Source organism: Solanum stenotomum, chromosome 6 (assembly GCF_019186545.1).
Source record: "Solanum stenotomum isolate F172 chromosome 6, ASM1918654v1, whole genome shotgun sequence".
NCBI lineage: Eukaryota > Viridiplantae > Streptophyta > Magnoliopsida > Solanales > Solanaceae > Solanum > Solanum stenotomum.
Window position 1 is genome coordinate 2,565,649 of NC_064287.1, and position 17,541 is coordinate 2,583,189.

Sequence of the window (17,541 nt, forward strand, 5' to 3'; positions counted from 1 at the left end):
ATAGCCTTGTTTTGTTTTATTTGTGGACAAATGATATCCGGTCAAGCCTATGGTTGGATCATTAATTAAGATATACATACTAGCCGGCCTCGAGCGTTTACATGAACATAGGAAATCTATACTCGAGCGTTCCACTGGTCCCTTGATAGGACAAGTGATGAATCACTCTGGATCTTTTTTTGGACGATTATAGGATCGAATTCGCTCTTCAAGAAATTGTTGTCCCATACCTTCTGTTTGTTTCGTATGTGTGGAACCTGGTTTTTTTCAGTTCCAACCTCTCACTCGAATACATAGAGTAGGTAGGGCTGGGTGCGAAATGGTTCCCTCTTGCCAATAAATATTTCCCGGCCTTCGAATAAACTTACTCATAAAAGGTCTTACGATCGGGAGAACTACCTAACTAAAGAAAAATAGTGTTTTTTCTAGGAGTAGGTGGAATCCCTAATTTTACTTGTATATTTACTCTTTTTTTTTTATTATTTTGACACTCCTTAGAAAATTAGTTCCTCTATTTTAGTCAAGGTAGCTTAAGTTGATACTCATAAAATGATAAACAAGTTCTAGGCAAGTAAACCTCACTTTGCATAAACCATTTACAACCGTCATTTCTATTTTTAAGTAGAAAATGAGAAAAAAGCTTTTGCATAAACGTTGGACATAATTAGGTTTTGAAAAAACACACTCACTCTCTAGAAGTGCTTTTTTTTTTGTCCTAAAAGAATCAGAATTCACTTTTTGCTTGTCCATTTTCAAGAATCGATGGAAAATCTGATGGTGGATGTAAGAGAAGTGTTGATGATTTCACCACTTGGTGGAATCCCACAACTAAGTAAAGCCCTTTGTTGAACTTGATAATTTCATCGATTGAAGGTCCAAAATAAAAGCATCCTTAAATTTATTTTCCATTCGAATCTAACTGGACATTAAAAGTCTTCTTTAATGGATGTAATGGATGGAGGGATCAACAAAACAAATGGAAGACATGAGTTGAAACGATGGAGTCATTCCATCACCCTGTATGGAAAGTTGCTAGAATTTGTGAATCAATCATGAGTTCAGTTTATAGAATCCACATCCTTCTACCAACCCAAAAATCAAATATTTATCTTTGTGGACTCTATAAGTAAATCATGATTGATTCACAAATTTCAACAGGTTTTCATACATGGTGATGGACATACTCCACCGTTTCAATCAATTTCATCCATTTGTTTTGATGATGCCCCATTCATTACAACCATCAAAGAAGATTTTCAAATGTTTAGTCAGATTCAAATGGAAGAGGAATTGAAGAATGCTTCAATTTTGAAATTTCAATTGACGAAATAATCAAATTCAAGAAATTGACTTTTCTTAGCTGTGAGATTTCACCAAGTAGTGAAATCACCAACGCTTCTGTTTCATTCATCATTGAATCTTCCATTGATTTTTGAAAATGGACAATCAAAGAGTGTTTTTGATCCCTTTAGAACAAGAAAACAAAATACTTTTAGAAAGTGAGTATTTTTTTTTCAAAATCTTGTTTTGTCAAAAAACATTTGTAATTTTTTTTCTCAGATTTTTTTCTACAAGTTAAAAATGGAAATGACTATTGCAAATGATTTATGCGGGGTGAGGTTTACTTGCCTATTTTTTTTTTGTTCTGAGTATCAATTTAAGATTACACTTTGATTAAAATGGTGGAACTAAAATTTTTAAGGGGTGTTAAATAAAAAAAAGAAGATAAATATACGAGTAAGTTTAGGAATTAAATAAATAATTGTATATAAATAAATAAAAATTACCTATCTATATAGTATACCTTTTCAGTGAAGTGGTATCAATTGACACTTTTTGAATACATGTAGTTTCACTATGATGATGATGAATATTCTTTGAATTTTATGTGCATGAATTTTTAGTCTTAATATTATTGAGGGAAGAAAACACTGCAAAAAACAAAAAAGATTTTAAAAAATAATCTTACATCCAACTATAAGATAAAGAATATAAAAATTCTCACCTTTTTAAAAATTAACATGGACATTCAATATAAGAAAAATTGTGATGGATCTCTAATGGGGTTAATATTGTGTTAGGTCTCTAATAGAGATACTTTCGGGAAGAAGATATAAATTCTAAAACTTGAAAGAAGAAAAAAAAAAGAGAAAAAGAGAAAAATATCATATTTTAAAAAAAATATAATATAGCTTTCGCTCTATTTTTGTGCAATCATTTTTGGTTTGATAATGAAAAATACGGTTGACAAATTATGAGGAGAGAGAAAAAAAAGAATAATAAAAAAAATATGTTAGGGAATAGAGAGAGAGAATCATGAAAAAAAATCACTTTCTAAAAAATGAAATGTGACTATCTAGGTATATCTTTCAAAATGAACTTCCTTTTATGGAAATGTTGGAAAGGGAGAATGATGTTTTACAGAGGATGAGGATCAATTTTACCTTCAAATGCTATTGTTGTGAGTCTACGGCGCAAGAAGAGATTATGACTCATTTATTTCTAACAACTTCCGTAGCTTTCAACAGTTAATAGAAACATGCAAACAGAACTAAATGCAGAGCAATATTAACATCAGAATGTCTCACATCTATGATACTAACATCAGCAAAATTTATCACTTCAGGGCTTATATAAATGTAAGATTTAAGCTACTTAGAGACTATGTGAACTTACAAAAAATTGCACCCGCAAAAGACGAGAGCTTGAAAGTCAGATGGAGACTTGAGAAACTTAGGCTGGGAAGGAACTCCTTCAATTTTCTCCCGTCGCCTGTCCGCTCAACTGCGATACCCAAATTGATCTCCTTTTGTTTGAAAGGAGAACGGGAGCATCTTGAAATCTACACAAACACTTCAGCTAGAAAAAAGAAAGTTAGAGAGAGTTGGGAACAAGAGGAACACCGGAATAAAGAAATGAGCTTACTTAGAGTTGGGTTCGCAACTCATTAACTTGGCACCTCTACGAAAATCTCCTTGGAAATTCAAAGCATCCACCAGAACACTCGTAGGCAGTAGAATAAAAGTTAGAAGGGAGACAGAAAAAGGACAGGAGGAAGAAACAATTAAAGCTTACCTTTGTGAGTTGAGAAGAGGATCAGAGAACAGCAAGACAAAAGGATTGATAATCCAATGCAACAGGAAAAGGAAGGTCAAGTTGGTGAAAGTCCCATGCGGCGACATGAGCGATATATTTGGAGAGCAAGCTCAATTGAGAAACCCTAGAGAATAGAAAAGTGATTGTTATAAAGAGACTGGTGTCACGGATTTAGAGTCTCACTAAAGTTTCATGCGATACTTGACAACTTACTCACGAATCTTTTACGATCTTGTAAGCTCAACTAAGCCCTTTGAAACTAAAATCACTAAGAGAATGCAAAGAAAAACTTAGAAAGATTTGGAAGAAAACTTTATATTGCTTAAAAGAAGCTTGGATGCCTTGCAAATGAATGACACCCCCTATTTATACTAACTCCTAAGGGCTTAAGTGTAATTTAAAATTACTTACAAGTCTCTAACTTATTTACACTTTGGTCCCCTTTCTAGAGAGTTCTACACTTTCTAGGATTTTCCAAAGACTTTCTTGAAAAGTCAAGTTATTCTAGAGAATTCCTTAACTGTGATGTGGCGGAACGTGACACGGGTGGAAAAGAAATGGGCCACATAGTTGTTTAACTTTTGTATTGCTTCTTTTAATTTCTTTTGGGCCGTTGGCCTTATTCTATATAGATTTAACAATCAATAAAACGAACCATCAACTCAATATTAAACAAAAAAATGTGGCTATTTAGTGCCAAATAATTTTATTTTACAGTTTTGCTAAAAAAATAAAATGAGCTATTTGTTGTCAATTAAGTCTATAGATTGTCTTGTTATGTCATATTTTTTAATTTTCTTAATAGAGAATATCACAAAATGATTTACAATCGAAATTAACTATGAATTTCATCACTAAATAACTCATAATCAATAATAATTTTCATAATCTATCACTAATCTATTATTAATAGAATTAACGAACAATTCTTTTGATCACCCTACAACGCAATCATCATTATTCAACACCATCCAATTAGAAATAAATGATTATAGAGTCATGCATGTATATAAATCGTAGTTTTGCTAGATTTACAATGAAAAGCATATGTATGGCCTCCGAAAAAATGAATGGCTACTTATCCGTATCAATTCTGAATTGATTGTTTGATACTTGAGGAAGATCTACGGAGAAACTGTTCTCTAATCGTTCTCCATCCGTTCTTCGTCTATACCTTTTAAGAAAATACATTACCATTTGTTATCACCAACATCTTTATTAATTAATATTATAATTAAAAAAAATAACTTTCTATAATTAAATTAAGGGATAAGACTATGAGACATACCACAACATTAATTGTCCAAATTAATATTCTTAGCTGCTAAACATAACTTCAAAATTTATTTCATAGAACAACTAACAATAGTATGTATATACTTGATAGGAGTAACAAAAAGTATAGCATAAGTCAAAAACGTATTTAATGTTAGTGTGCAAAAAGCAATTGCAAATAATATGTTGGTATATTATTGTTACCCTACAAACTAAATTAATTGCTTCATATATACCAAACATGTTTTGATGTAGTGGATTCTTTCATGCATTATCAGGTTCGATTTCAAATTATGAAATCATTTTTGTTATAAGTATTTTACTTTTTATATGAGATTTCTCAATGCAAACTCTAATTTAAACAAATCTCAGTATGAATATTGAATAAAAAAAAATAAAACAATTGCTTTATACCAATAAGTTGTGGTGGGGTATATCTTTTCATCTTTAGTTATAGATCTTGTGTTTTAACTTAAAAAATTAAAATTATTTTTATTGAAACACTTTATACTCGAATTCAGATATAGTTGAATTTGAATATCAATATTGAATGGACCCCCCCTCCCCCCACCCCCTCCACAACAACAACAATAACAAGAATAAATTTCTACAGCCAATAAGTTGGAGTGTACTCCTTCATTCATAATTAGAGGTCACATGTTCAAATTCAAGGATAAAACTATGAGACTTACCACAACATTAATTGCACAAATTAATTAACTTATGGTTGCATTTATTCAATTGTACGAGAGTCAACTGAGTTCATTCATTGAGTTGAATGAATCACGTGCCAAGTGGCATTCATGTGGCAATGAAAGTTCTTGTTAATGGTTCAACTATGACAGACCATGAAGTTGCAAGAGAGATCGAGTATCTTCACCGAAGGACTGCTTCTCCCTTTTTGATATCATTAAAGTACAATATACTCTCGTGGTATTAATGTGTAATTGAACAATGTTTTTATTGAGGTTTACTTCAGTTTTTCGATAAAATTACTCAATCATCCATGAAACCATTACGGTATATCTATATACTATTGCGGTATCATTGAGGTGTGTTTCAATTCTTTAATATTTTAATTTAAAAATATATTTTATACTAATTTAGAATTTAATAAATAGGATTGTGACTTGAATAATTTTCTCTTAATTGTTTCTTATTTATTTCTTAATAAAAAAAGAGTTCAATCCTATATGAAACCAATAGGGTATCAATATATCGACGGAGTATCACAGAGGATTAAGCTTAGTCCTATATTATACAAATATGGTAGGGGTGTACAAAATCAAACCGAAAACCGAATCAAACTGCAAATTGAGTCAAATCGAAAAAAAAACCGACTAATGATTTGATTTGACTTGGTTTGGTATTGAAAAAAAAACCCGATTATACTTGGGTTGGTTTGGTTTTAACTAAAAAAGGTCAACCCGAGACCAAACCAACCCGACATTAGTTTTTAAAATTTATTTTACACATGAAAGTATTTACTTTGATGTAATTTCTAAATATTACTTATACGTTTTCATAATTTTTATTTTTTAACATATTTTTTCAAGTTTTTTTAAACTTAGAATTTTGAATGGTCCAATAAAAGTTATAGTCTATAGATATTAGTAACTACAATAAAGCTCAATTCGAAATCAAATCAATACTATGCTAACAAGATAAATTAATTCAACACTAAGAATAACAATAATGTTGAATATTTGTTATTTAGTTTTACATTGGTTTAGACATTTAAAATACAAAATTTAATTTTCTTTAATTTTTAATCATGTAACTAATACTTATTAGACTTATTTTAGAATGATTTAGTACTTTTAAATTAGCATCATTTTCACTATGACTATGCAATATTTATTTTATATGATGATTTCATTATTATTTTTTATTGAAAATTTTTGTGTCATCACTCATCTCATATTTTGTGTTATTTTTTTAAGAAACACCTTAGATAACTGTATTTTGGTTGGACTAAAGAGATATTTGAAGGACAAGTTAATTATGTGTTTGTATGCACACTTTATCAGAAAAACCCAAAAACCTGAAAAAATCCTAGATTTATTAGTTTGGTTTGATTTAAAAAATTAAAAATCCGACACAATTGTTTGATTTGGTATTTGAAAAACCCGAACCAATCCGAGGTTGAAAAACCCGAGTTTATCAGTTTGGTTTGATTTATAAATTTAAAAAATTTATACAAATGATTTGATTTGATATTTGAAAAACCCGAATCAACCCGGCCATGTACACCCCTACAATATGGTATCAATATACCGACGGAGTATCACAAATAATATATTTTCTACTAATTTAAAGTTTAACCAATAAGATTGTGACTTTAATAATTTCTCTTAATTTTTTGTTATTTATTTCTTTAAAAAAGTGTCCAATCCTATATGACATCGATAAGGTATCAATATACCGATGGAGTATCATAGAGGATTAAGCTCAGTCCTATATAATATCAATATGGTATCAATATAGTAACTGAGTATCACAAGTTTCCACTCAGGGGCAATATGCCCTCCTCCCTGAATTCAAAATGCATCACATAAAATTACAAAAGTTATTTAAATGGGTGAAGCATGATAAATTTTACGCGACTGCTCCTTTGTTCTAGTCACTGAATCACTGCTTCTTCATCCTTAATACCATCAGAATATATATATATATATACTCTGATGGTAACAACCTAGCATAGCCAACTAGATTAAGCCAATGACATAAAAATATATTAGACTGTTAGTATATGTAACTAAAATCCTATAAAAAGTACTTTTAGACTCAAAAAGAGTTTCATTAAAAATGATAAAAATTAGTTAAAGTGATACATGGGATAACCAACGCTTTAACATGGCAAGACATTCCGCAGGTTTCCACTCAGGGGCCGTATGCCCTCCTCCCTGAATGCAAAATGCATCAAATAAAATTATAAAAGTTACTTAAATAAGTGCAGCATGGTAAATATATGNAAATGTTTTGTCTATGTGGAGTATATATATATATATATATATATATATATATATAATTAGTGTATATACTATTTATTTATTTTTGTATATCTGACTAACGACTGCAGTTACTTTCAGCTAAGTGATTAAGTGCACTAAAAGTCCTGATAATGTATATATATACACTAATTCTCCCTATAGTTTGAAGTAATTATATTTTATATTACTAGTTAAAATTTATATCATATTTTAAGTCAAATACACATAGATACATGATTTTTGCTATCAAATTCATTGAAATAGAGAGAGAGGCTATCGAGATTTGTCCATGCATCCTAGATACATACGAATCATTCTAGATACACACTAGATAAATATATCTGGTGTGATTGACAGGTATCTGGGATATCAAATACATAACAAAGTGGCAATTGAGATTTATTTATGTATCCTAGGTACATGTGAATCCACTTAGATATAATGTATCGTGAGCAAATTACACCTAATTTTGATTATGTATACCGAGATATGTATATCTGAACTATATGGACTCAATAAAATCTGGTAAGATTCGTAATATACCAAACTAACATGTATCTAAATAATTAACTCCTAAACTACTGGCAATTTTATAAGTTGCGGTGAACTTAATCACAATTTAATGATAAATGTATGTATGAAAGAGGAAATCATGATGAAGTTAATTAGTCTTACCTTGACCGTGGCAAACGTCATTTGGTTGGAATAACTCCTTGTATGACTATGCAATAATAAAACTTAAATTAATTTTATTTACATTTACCTTTTTTTCTTACCATTATAATATACATATATAATTGAAGACATATTTAAGTTATAAGGACCTCACCCTGCAACGTGACCATCAACAACCCATGGCTTCCAATCATCAATAATTGAATAGCTTAGTGATTTAATCCATAATTGTGTTGAACTAAATGGCACAACCATGTCATGATCACCACTACTCAAAACAAACAAAAATTAATATACATAAAAAATATGTACCAAGTTAAATAATTTATGATTATAATATATAGTTTAATAAATACCTGTAAATAAGAGATCTAAAGCCTTTATGACTAAGATTTGCATGATATGGTACAGTATTGTTGATAATTGTTCCAAAAGACAAGTTGCTCCTGCATCTCTCCCATGCTATACTAGTCTGTTGAAGTTTTTGAATTTTGTGTTTTAGTAAATAATCTAGGTTTAATTTTAAAGAAAATATTATTTTATATTCGAAATATCATACCTTTCGAACATGTAGAGCGTCTTGTACAATTTTATCGTTGGCCCAAATCACAGAGAGTTCGTGCCATTCTTCCTAAAGAAAGAATTACAAAGGGAGCAAATTAAATTGGTAAGTGTTTATCCTGATTTTCTAATTATAGTTGAATAACGAGAAAAAGTTTAATTTTTGTCCATGTATTCAAAATTGTTCAAATTTATTCTCCAATACAATTTTTGGGTTAAATTTGACCAAGAAGTTTGAGATCCGACGATGACTTGAACCAAAACTTGAGACCCGACTTTAGCTTGGAACTCGAGATTGGACCCTCACTCGATATTTGAGACTCGAGACCTGAGTTTGACCAGGAACATGAGACTAGAGACCCAAACCTGATATTTGAGACCCTAGATGTGACCATGACTTGGGGCTCGAGACTCGACTTTGACCTAGAATCCAAAACCTAACCCTAACTCCGATCGGGACTCGAGTAGTGGCGGAGCCAGAAATTTCACAAAGGGTGTCCAGAAATAGCACAACAAAAGCTCTTTTCAAAAAGTAGAAATAGTGAGATTTGAACACACGCGCACTTCTTCATTCCAAGGAGGTGAAACCAGTGGGCTATAACAGTTTGTTATGTTAAGGGTGTCCAAAATATGTCATTTAATCATTTCGTATATCATTTTACTTGTGTATACGGTATTTTTTCCGACGACCTGACCACCATGTAGCTACGTCACTGGACTCGAGACCTAACTTTGACCCGAAACTTGAAACTTAACCTGAGACTCGACTTTGACCTCGGCTCAAGACTCGACACACCGAACCTAGACTTTGGACTAGAACCCTAAGTCTAAACCTTGATCCATAGAAAAAATCAAAGTAAATTTCAAACAGTAAAATCCAAATTAAAGTAAATCTTAAAAATAATAAAAACTTACTCGACATTTAATTCCAAAAAATGTAGTAAGATTTTTGAGCTTTTGAACATTCTCATGCAACGATCTTCTTGAATCATGTGATACAAGTTCACAAGGGGACTCTAGGATATTATATTGATAAATATCCTTAATCAACTGCATTAATATATTAATTGCTCTTAATTTTTAACTTGACAACCAAAATTATTCTTCCAAAAAAAATTTAAATGAATGAATGAGGGCTAACCCAATCAAAAGTACGTATGTCCCTCGAACAAAGTTGGTTGGTTGAATCATTATGGCTGTAATGATCTCCTCCACAATTATTCACAAATGACTGTTTAAGAAATTAAGCCCACTTAATTAATTAGTTCTCTATAAAACAAAAACAAAAATAAAAGTCACCAGTCATTAAACAAGTCATTATTTGTGTCGTCTGACTTTTTGTGATACTTACTCAAATATATACTTTGAAAATATTACGTATCTTACCATTAATTAAATATATGTATTTTTGCTATCAGATATACTGAAATAGAGAGGCGAGCGAGATGGGGAAGAAAGTGAGCGAGATTTGTCATGTATCCCAGATACATGCGAATGCACTGTGATACAATGTATCTAGAACAAATTACACATAATTTTGACCACATATATCTCGAGATGGATGTATATAAGCATATTTAGACTCACCAAAATCTAGTAAGATACGTAATATTGCAGACTAGAATGTATCTAATTAAGTAATTACCTTCTAAACTAGTAGGATTTATGTAAGTTTCCCTAATTTTAATACATTTATATGACATGTATAATTCACTTTTAATACTAAAGTGTAATTTTGTTTTATCAAAACAAGTCTAATACATTTTAAGACACTTGTCATACATCTATATTGCATGCAAATTCAATTTTTATATATAGTGTAATACATCCAAATTTATTTACATGCATAATTCATTTTTAATACATAGTGCAACTTTTGTTTAATCAAAACTAATATAATATATTTATAATACGTATATATTACATATAATTCATGTTTAATACATAGTAGAGCGACTATAAATGATAATCATATATACCTTGTATAGTTCATCAGGAATTAGGCCCATTGCATGAGCAAAAGGTACCTTATACTTGTAATCTGGAGCAGTAGATGTTACTGGATTCCCAAGAATATATCCCTGCAAATACCATTAATTCGACAAAAAATACATAACAAAATTCGTTTAATTTTACTTGTCTATTATTTTTAAAATATTTTTTTATTTTTAGTTATCGTTTTTAATATACGATATATATATTTTTTTCATATTTTATATTTAGTGTTAATGACTTATATATTCGTCAAATTATTTTTAAAGATTGAAACACCAATTAATATGAATATTATGGTGACTCGTATAAATCATTTTTAAGAAGCATGCAAAATTAAAAGTGAATGGAAGAGGTAGTAAAATTCCTCTTTTAATTAGAAATTTTGGATTGAGTTTTGTGTATGAAATATTTTTAGTTAAGGAGATTTTCCCCTTACATGAATCTTGTATGATAGTGAATTTAGATAGTCAGAATTCTAATACAAATATTGAATACCAACCTAATGAATACATAATGTGTTTTGTGAGCGGTACGTAGAATTAACTCCATTAACTCATTAAATGTTATATAAGCAATATTCAAGGCTCAATACATTCATGAAATTAAATTAATATACCCATTCCATTTCATACTATTTGGCTTTGTTAATTTAACATTTTTTTTATAAAAAATTAATTAGAGGTGTATTTTATTAAATTTTATTAAGGGAAAAAGGTCAAAAATGTCCTTAAATTATGTGAAAAGAATAAAAATGCCCTCCGTTTATAGTTTGGCTTAAAAATGTTCTTACCGTCAATATTTTGACTCAAAAAACCCCTTGTAGTCAATACTTTGGTCCATAAATGCCCCTATAGTTACAAAATGGGTCAAAAATGCCCTTTTTCGAATAAATATATATATTTTTTCTTTTTAAACACATCTTCTTCCTAATTAAAATATTATTAAAGAACACTATTCTTGTTTTCTTTCTTCTAAAATCACTTTAACAAATAAAAATGTAGGAAATATCTCTTTTCTTCTTAATCTCATTTTATCAATTAAAATAGAATAACTTCATGTACCCTTTCGACAAATAATATATGTCATATATATATAATCACAGTATATCCATCATTAATTTATATTTATATGACGATAAAAATTAATGACAATAAAATAAGAAATATTTTCATTTTTTATTTTTTTCTGAATTGAAGTAAGATAAACATTTGCTAATTTTAAAAAAAAACATTATTAGAAAAAGAATGTGTTAAAAAGAAAACAATAATATATTTATTTGGAAAATGAGCATTTTTGACCCATTAACTAACAATAAGGGCATTTTGGACCAAAGTATTGACGACAAGGGTATTTTTGGACCATACTACAAACGGAGGGCATTTTTGTTCCTTTCGCTTAGTTAAAGGGAATTTTTGAACCAAAGTATTGACGGTAAGGGCATTTTTGAGCCAAATCATAAACGGAGGGCATTTTTTTTCCCTTTCACATAGTTTAAGGGCATTTTAGACCCTTTTCCCTTTTATTAATAATGTATTAGGACTTTAAATTTGAGTACTACTACTTTGGTAGGAGAACGAAAGGATATCTCGAGATTAATTTTAGGATGACTTTATCCAATGTTTCATTGTGATAAAATTGCGGGATAACTTATCCGGGGATCGTAGTTTCATTTTTATCTCACTTCAAGGGTGAGACTTCTAATCTCAGGATAACGTATTCCCAACCAAATGATTCCCAAGGGTAAGTACAGAGAAAATGTTATAAAATTTCCTTGATTTGCTAAAATGGATAAGCAAAATAAAACATATATTTTAATAGATGAGTCAAGTAAAATAAAACGGAAGGAATAAACCAAATAAATAATTCAGGAAATTAATCATTAAATGAGCTTGGCTTAATAAAAAGAGAAAAAACATGTATGATTACTGACCTTAAGATTGATCCATGGCTTGATTCCCATATCAATACCTGCATTATTGCATAATTTGCATCAACAATATACTATTATATTTTTCTATAAGAGAAAAAACTATGTATTATAATAATAATTATACAAACTATTAATTTATTACCATTTGATATGACTTGAGTAACAATAGGAACTGTAATTCCACTATAAGAGTCTCCAGCAACATAGAAAGGATTATTGAGATATTCTTGATGCTCAATTAACCACTGCAAAATACATATATTTTTAAAAAATAGTAAACTAAAAAAAAAAAGATTTTAAAATTTTATATAACTACACTACAATAAATACAATTTTTAACGGCAATAAATATGCACATTAACAAAAAGTGCTAAAACATATATCGACATTAGTTAATTGTCATTGGATCCGGTGTGGCTATAGACTTTAGGAACATTTACAAAAAATACTAAATGCCACTAAAAATACATATTTAGTGACAATTAAGTTATTGTCGTTAATTAATTGTCGCTAAAGATTCTAATGATGACATTTCAAGGTTTTTTTTTTTGTTTTCCACCTAATATTCAGTATCCATATTGGAATTCTGTTTAATTTGAATTCGTGCCGCGTAAGAGAATGCACACACTCCCTGATAAGATTTTTTTTTTCATATCTAGAGTTCGAACAAGACCTCTGATTAAATTAAATTTTCTTTTTATCTATCCCGCCACGACCCTCGATAATGACTTTCAATTGACTTACCTTTCGAAGAAATTCATAAGCATGATCAGCTGATTGTAAATCATCTGAGTAATTTGCTTTTTGTGTGGTTGCATAGGAGTATCCACTCCCTACTGGCAAATCTACAAAAATCATGTTTGCCACCTATAATTTAACCATTATTAATTAGTTATCAAAATTTTCGAGAAGTTAAAAGTATTTATTTTAGAAAATTAAGGTGTTTAATTTAACCAAAACATTTTTTTGGAACTTTTAGATTATTGGACGAGCACAAATTAAATGACTTCTATTCTCCGAAAGTATTTTTTTCCAATAATTACTTTCGAATAAACAACTTTATAAAAGAAACAGATTTTGAAAATTTGACTGAACAAAACATTATTATTATTTTGTTTGAGACTACTAGCTTGAATGGTTATTTTAAAAGTTATTTTGTGTCGAAAGTAATTTTTTTTAAAACGGTACTTTAATGAGAAGTAATTTGTAGGTTACTAATCAATTTGAAAAATATTTTTAAACAATCTATTTAAATTTTGTTTTGATTATCCTAATGAGTCATAATATTAAATTTATCTTCAAATAAAAAGAAAAATACATTATTACAATGTATTTATTGTTTCTAACCTTTGTGTATGCATATGGATTTAAAGACAACGTTGGCAAGCTCCCATTATACGCTCTAATATCCATTGTAATGGGTCCTGCAAATTTTAGCAAGAAAATTTTAAAAAAAGTATATATATATATATATATATATATATATATTTCGTCTAAAATTATGTGATTGTATTTTGTTTAATATAGACACTAAAAAAGGAAAACTTACATAAATCTCACTAGTTAAAGAGTTAATTACTTAGATATACTCTAGTTTTCAATATTATGTGACTTATCAGATTTTGGTGCGTCCAGATATGTCTAGAAACGTGTATCTCAGGATAAATGAGGTCAAATTTGTTCTAGATACACTGTATCCAAGTGAGTTCGCATGTATCTGGGATACATAACAAATCTCGCTCGTCTTTCTCCCATCTTGCTCGCCGCTCTCCTACGTATTTGGTATCCCAGATACATGCAGATCAAACGAGGTACATATCGATACATGTATATAGTGTGTATCTAGTGTGATTTACATGTATCTCGGATGCATAACAAAATCTCGCTCGCCTCCCTCCCCGTCTCGCTCGCCTCTCTCCCTATTTTAGTGTATTTGGTAGCAAAAATACATGTATCTAAGTGTATCTTTCTCAATCTATGATATGAAACTCTTAGTTAGTGGTAAAATACATAATATTTTAAAAGTATAAGTAATAATAGTATATATAAGGGAAAAAAGTCTGAAAAATACCCCAACTTTGGCCGGAATTATTGTTACGATACCAAACTTTAATGAGGACCTATTACCCCCTAGACTATTTAATACCGTATTTTAAACATATTTATTTGCCCATACTCAGACTATGTTAGTTGAGTGTGTCACACGCGCGTTTTAATTCATTAAATTAATTAAATTAGTCATTTCGTTCCCTTTAATAAACATATTTGAAAAAGTCAAAAATAAGGGAAAATCAATATCACTTCACTGTCACTCGTCTCTTTCCCAAAACTCTCTTTCACTTCATTGCCAAAGAAGAAATCAAAGATCAAAATTGTGTTAGAAATCAAGGAAAGAAATTAGAAGACCTAAATAACAATAGAACAAATAAGATCAAGAAAAATAATCTGAAATTAAAGAACATAATTTGTTCCCTACAAAGCTTACCTGGCCCTTCAATGGTGGTCTTTTGGATTTAGAAAATAATTTCCAGCGAAGGAGAAAGGGATTAAAATGAATTAGAATTATAGGTAAAAAGAAATAGATATAGTTTAATCCTTGTATTGATACGTGGCATTTAATGATTGGCCTAAAAAAATTTATCCTGTGCCCCTACGTGCCTATGCGTCGTGTTTTCACGCACTTGACCAGCTGGGCAAATATATATGTTTAAAATACGGTATTAAATAGTCTAGGGGGGGTAATAGGTCCTCATTAAAGTTTGGTATCGTAACAACAATTTCGACCAAAATTGAGGTATTTTTCATACTCGTTTTCCTATATATAATAATGATAGTGAAATATGTCTAATTATGTAAAAGAAATATAAAACAAATTATAAATACTAATTATCTCATAAAAGATAAAAATTCTCAAATTCAACTAATATGAGGCATTATGATATAAAGACAAATTTTAGAATAACTTACCTAATTCAAATAAAATCGCACTCAATGGAGAGCAACCAGGACCTCCCGTAAACCAATAAATAAGTGGATCGATTTTTGAATTAGATTGCGACTTTATAAAATAATAGAAGAGTTGCACCTCATTTGCTTCACCTACTCCTATATACCTGATTAATTAATTTAAGAATCACCAATATATAAAAAAAAATCATATTTATTGCATTATCAAAAAATGACAAAAAAAAATTGTAACATAATATAATTAAAAAAATGAGCTCATATTTTACCTTACCTTGAAATGATTAAAAAAAAAGTAGTTGGTATGATACTCCTTCTATCCAACAATAGTTGTTTATTATTAACTTGGCACACCCCTTAATAAATAATAAATAATAGGGGTAATATCACTATTTGATTCTTTGATTTTATTAAATTTAATATTTTGAGAAATGTGTTAGATGATAAATAGTATGTAATAACAAGGGTAAAATGGACCCAAAGGTAAATTATCTCTTGATTTCTAAATTGGACAAATATTGTTGGACAACTATTTTTAATATAGTGAACAATTATTATTAAACGGAGGGAATATTAATTTTTCAAAGATGATACAAATTTGATATTTTGGTCGTCTTCTACTATAGTATGGTCATTAAACACCATAAATCATATCCTCCATATTTTCCTAATACTAATTAAGTTGGATGGTGCACTTTTGGGCAAAATTATGGAGTACTAAAATAATTAAAAAATATATGAAAAATTTATGATAAAATATAATTTTTTTTAAATTTTAAAATTCAAAAAATGTCATATAAATTAACACGAAAGGAGTAGATACAAACTTTAGGGTGTGATTCAAATGTTTTGCAATAAAGTAACCCTATGTGTTGACTAGTAGACACATAAGTAAGAAAAGTAAGTGCGCTGCCAGCTACTTTATAAACTACTCCATTTTTCAATAAGATTGCAAGCGTGTCATAAATATTTTGTTTATTTTTACTCATTTATTATATTAAAAATAAATATTTAATTTAGAAATTAAGAAATAATTCAATATTTTGTACATATTTTTATCCTCTAAGTCAACCTGTAAATGGAGGAACCAAGACTAGATATTTTCTTTCTAGTCCCAATCAAACATTTTTATGTTAAAAATAATAATAATAATTAAAAAATAACTTAAAAACAAAAACATTTCCATGTTACATACTAAAGTTATTGAGGAAATAATATTTTGCCTCTAATAACTGAAAGATTAGTGAATGAAATACTCTATCAGTTTACTTTTATTTGTATATTTTGAATATGCCTTTAAAAAAAATTAATAATTGATATGAATATTTTTCATAATCTAGAAAACAGATAATTAATATTTACTTTGATACATTACAAGTTAATAGCTTCTTTTTTTTTAGAATATATAATGAATAAATAAAAATAAATGAAGAAAGTATTAAAATTACCCGGTTTCAAGTTGAAATGGAAGTGGTCCTTCAAATCCAGGAAGATACTTGACAGGTGAACCAGCAAGAACAAAAAATGGATATATCTCAAATATTACAAAAATTAACAAGACAATGTGAAGTGAACACTTCATCTTCAAGTATTTCATTCTTTTCTCTACTTGAGAATGGAAAATACTGAATCTCATATTTTTCGATTTTAGCCTCTCCCTCGAATACATATGGTGGATAAAACTGGACAAGAAATAAATTTTCTTGATATATATTTTACAAGACAAGTGGTACTAAGTTTGTGGGTCTCAATTTTGTTAATTAATTAATTAATGGCTGCTTCTGCGCATATATTATACTACTAGATACAGGACACCGTGTCAGTACGGAGCCCAATATATATTATTTTTTTTTATCTTAATTTATGTCATATTATGAAATTTGAGAAGTTATTGAAATTTTTATATGATTTTAAAAATATTTTAAATTGTTAGCTATTGTGATTTATAGTTTTTTTTTTTTTTACATAATTTTGAAAATAATATTTATTACTTTCTTTGTTTCAATTTATGTGGCACATGTAGGATTTCAAAACTTAACCATTTTTTATATG

General features: G+C 29.1%; 1 protein-coding gene across 1 annotated transcript; it reads right to left on the reverse strand.

Moving 5' to 3' along the window:
- Positions 1 to 6,724: 6,724 nt before the first annotated feature.
- LOC125867908 (serine carboxypeptidase-like 13) lies at positions 6,725 to 17,147 on the reverse strand. The gene is made up of 14 exons (XM_049548496.1): positions 16,938 to 17,147; positions 15,493 to 15,638; positions 13,873 to 13,949; positions 13,270 to 13,392; positions 12,668 to 12,770; positions 12,526 to 12,563; positions 10,580 to 10,681; positions 9,742 to 9,831; positions 9,516 to 9,650; positions 8,599 to 8,670; positions 8,396 to 8,511; positions 8,194 to 8,307; positions 8,040 to 8,085; positions 6,725 to 7,277 (listed from the first exon to the last, which is right to left on the reverse strand). Exons 1-14 carry the CDS (start codon positions 17,123 to 17,125, stop codon positions 7,194 to 7,196), a joined length of 1,434 nt encoding a protein of 477 aa, XP_049404453.1. The 5' UTR covers positions 17,126 to 17,147; the 3' UTR covers positions 6,725 to 7,193.
- Between the last annotated feature and the right edge of the window lie 394 nt (positions 17,148 to 17,541).

What these genes read in the sequence shown, in the direction of transcription:
- LOC125867908 (XM_049548496.1), bottom strand. Translation starts at nt 17,125, where the DNA reads ATGAGATTCAGTATTTTCCATTCTCAAGTAGAGAAAAGAATGAAATAC. An exon ending in CTTATGAATTTCTTCGAAAG is followed by an intron (nt 12,771 to 13,269) that starts GTAAGTCAATTG and finishes TGTATTTTGCAG; the next exon opens with TGGTTAATTGAGCATCAAGA. An exon ending in TTCCTGATGAACTATACAAG is followed by an intron (nt 9,832 to 10,579) that starts GTATATATGATT and finishes TTTCTTAAACAG; the next exon opens with TCATTTGTGAATAATTGTGG.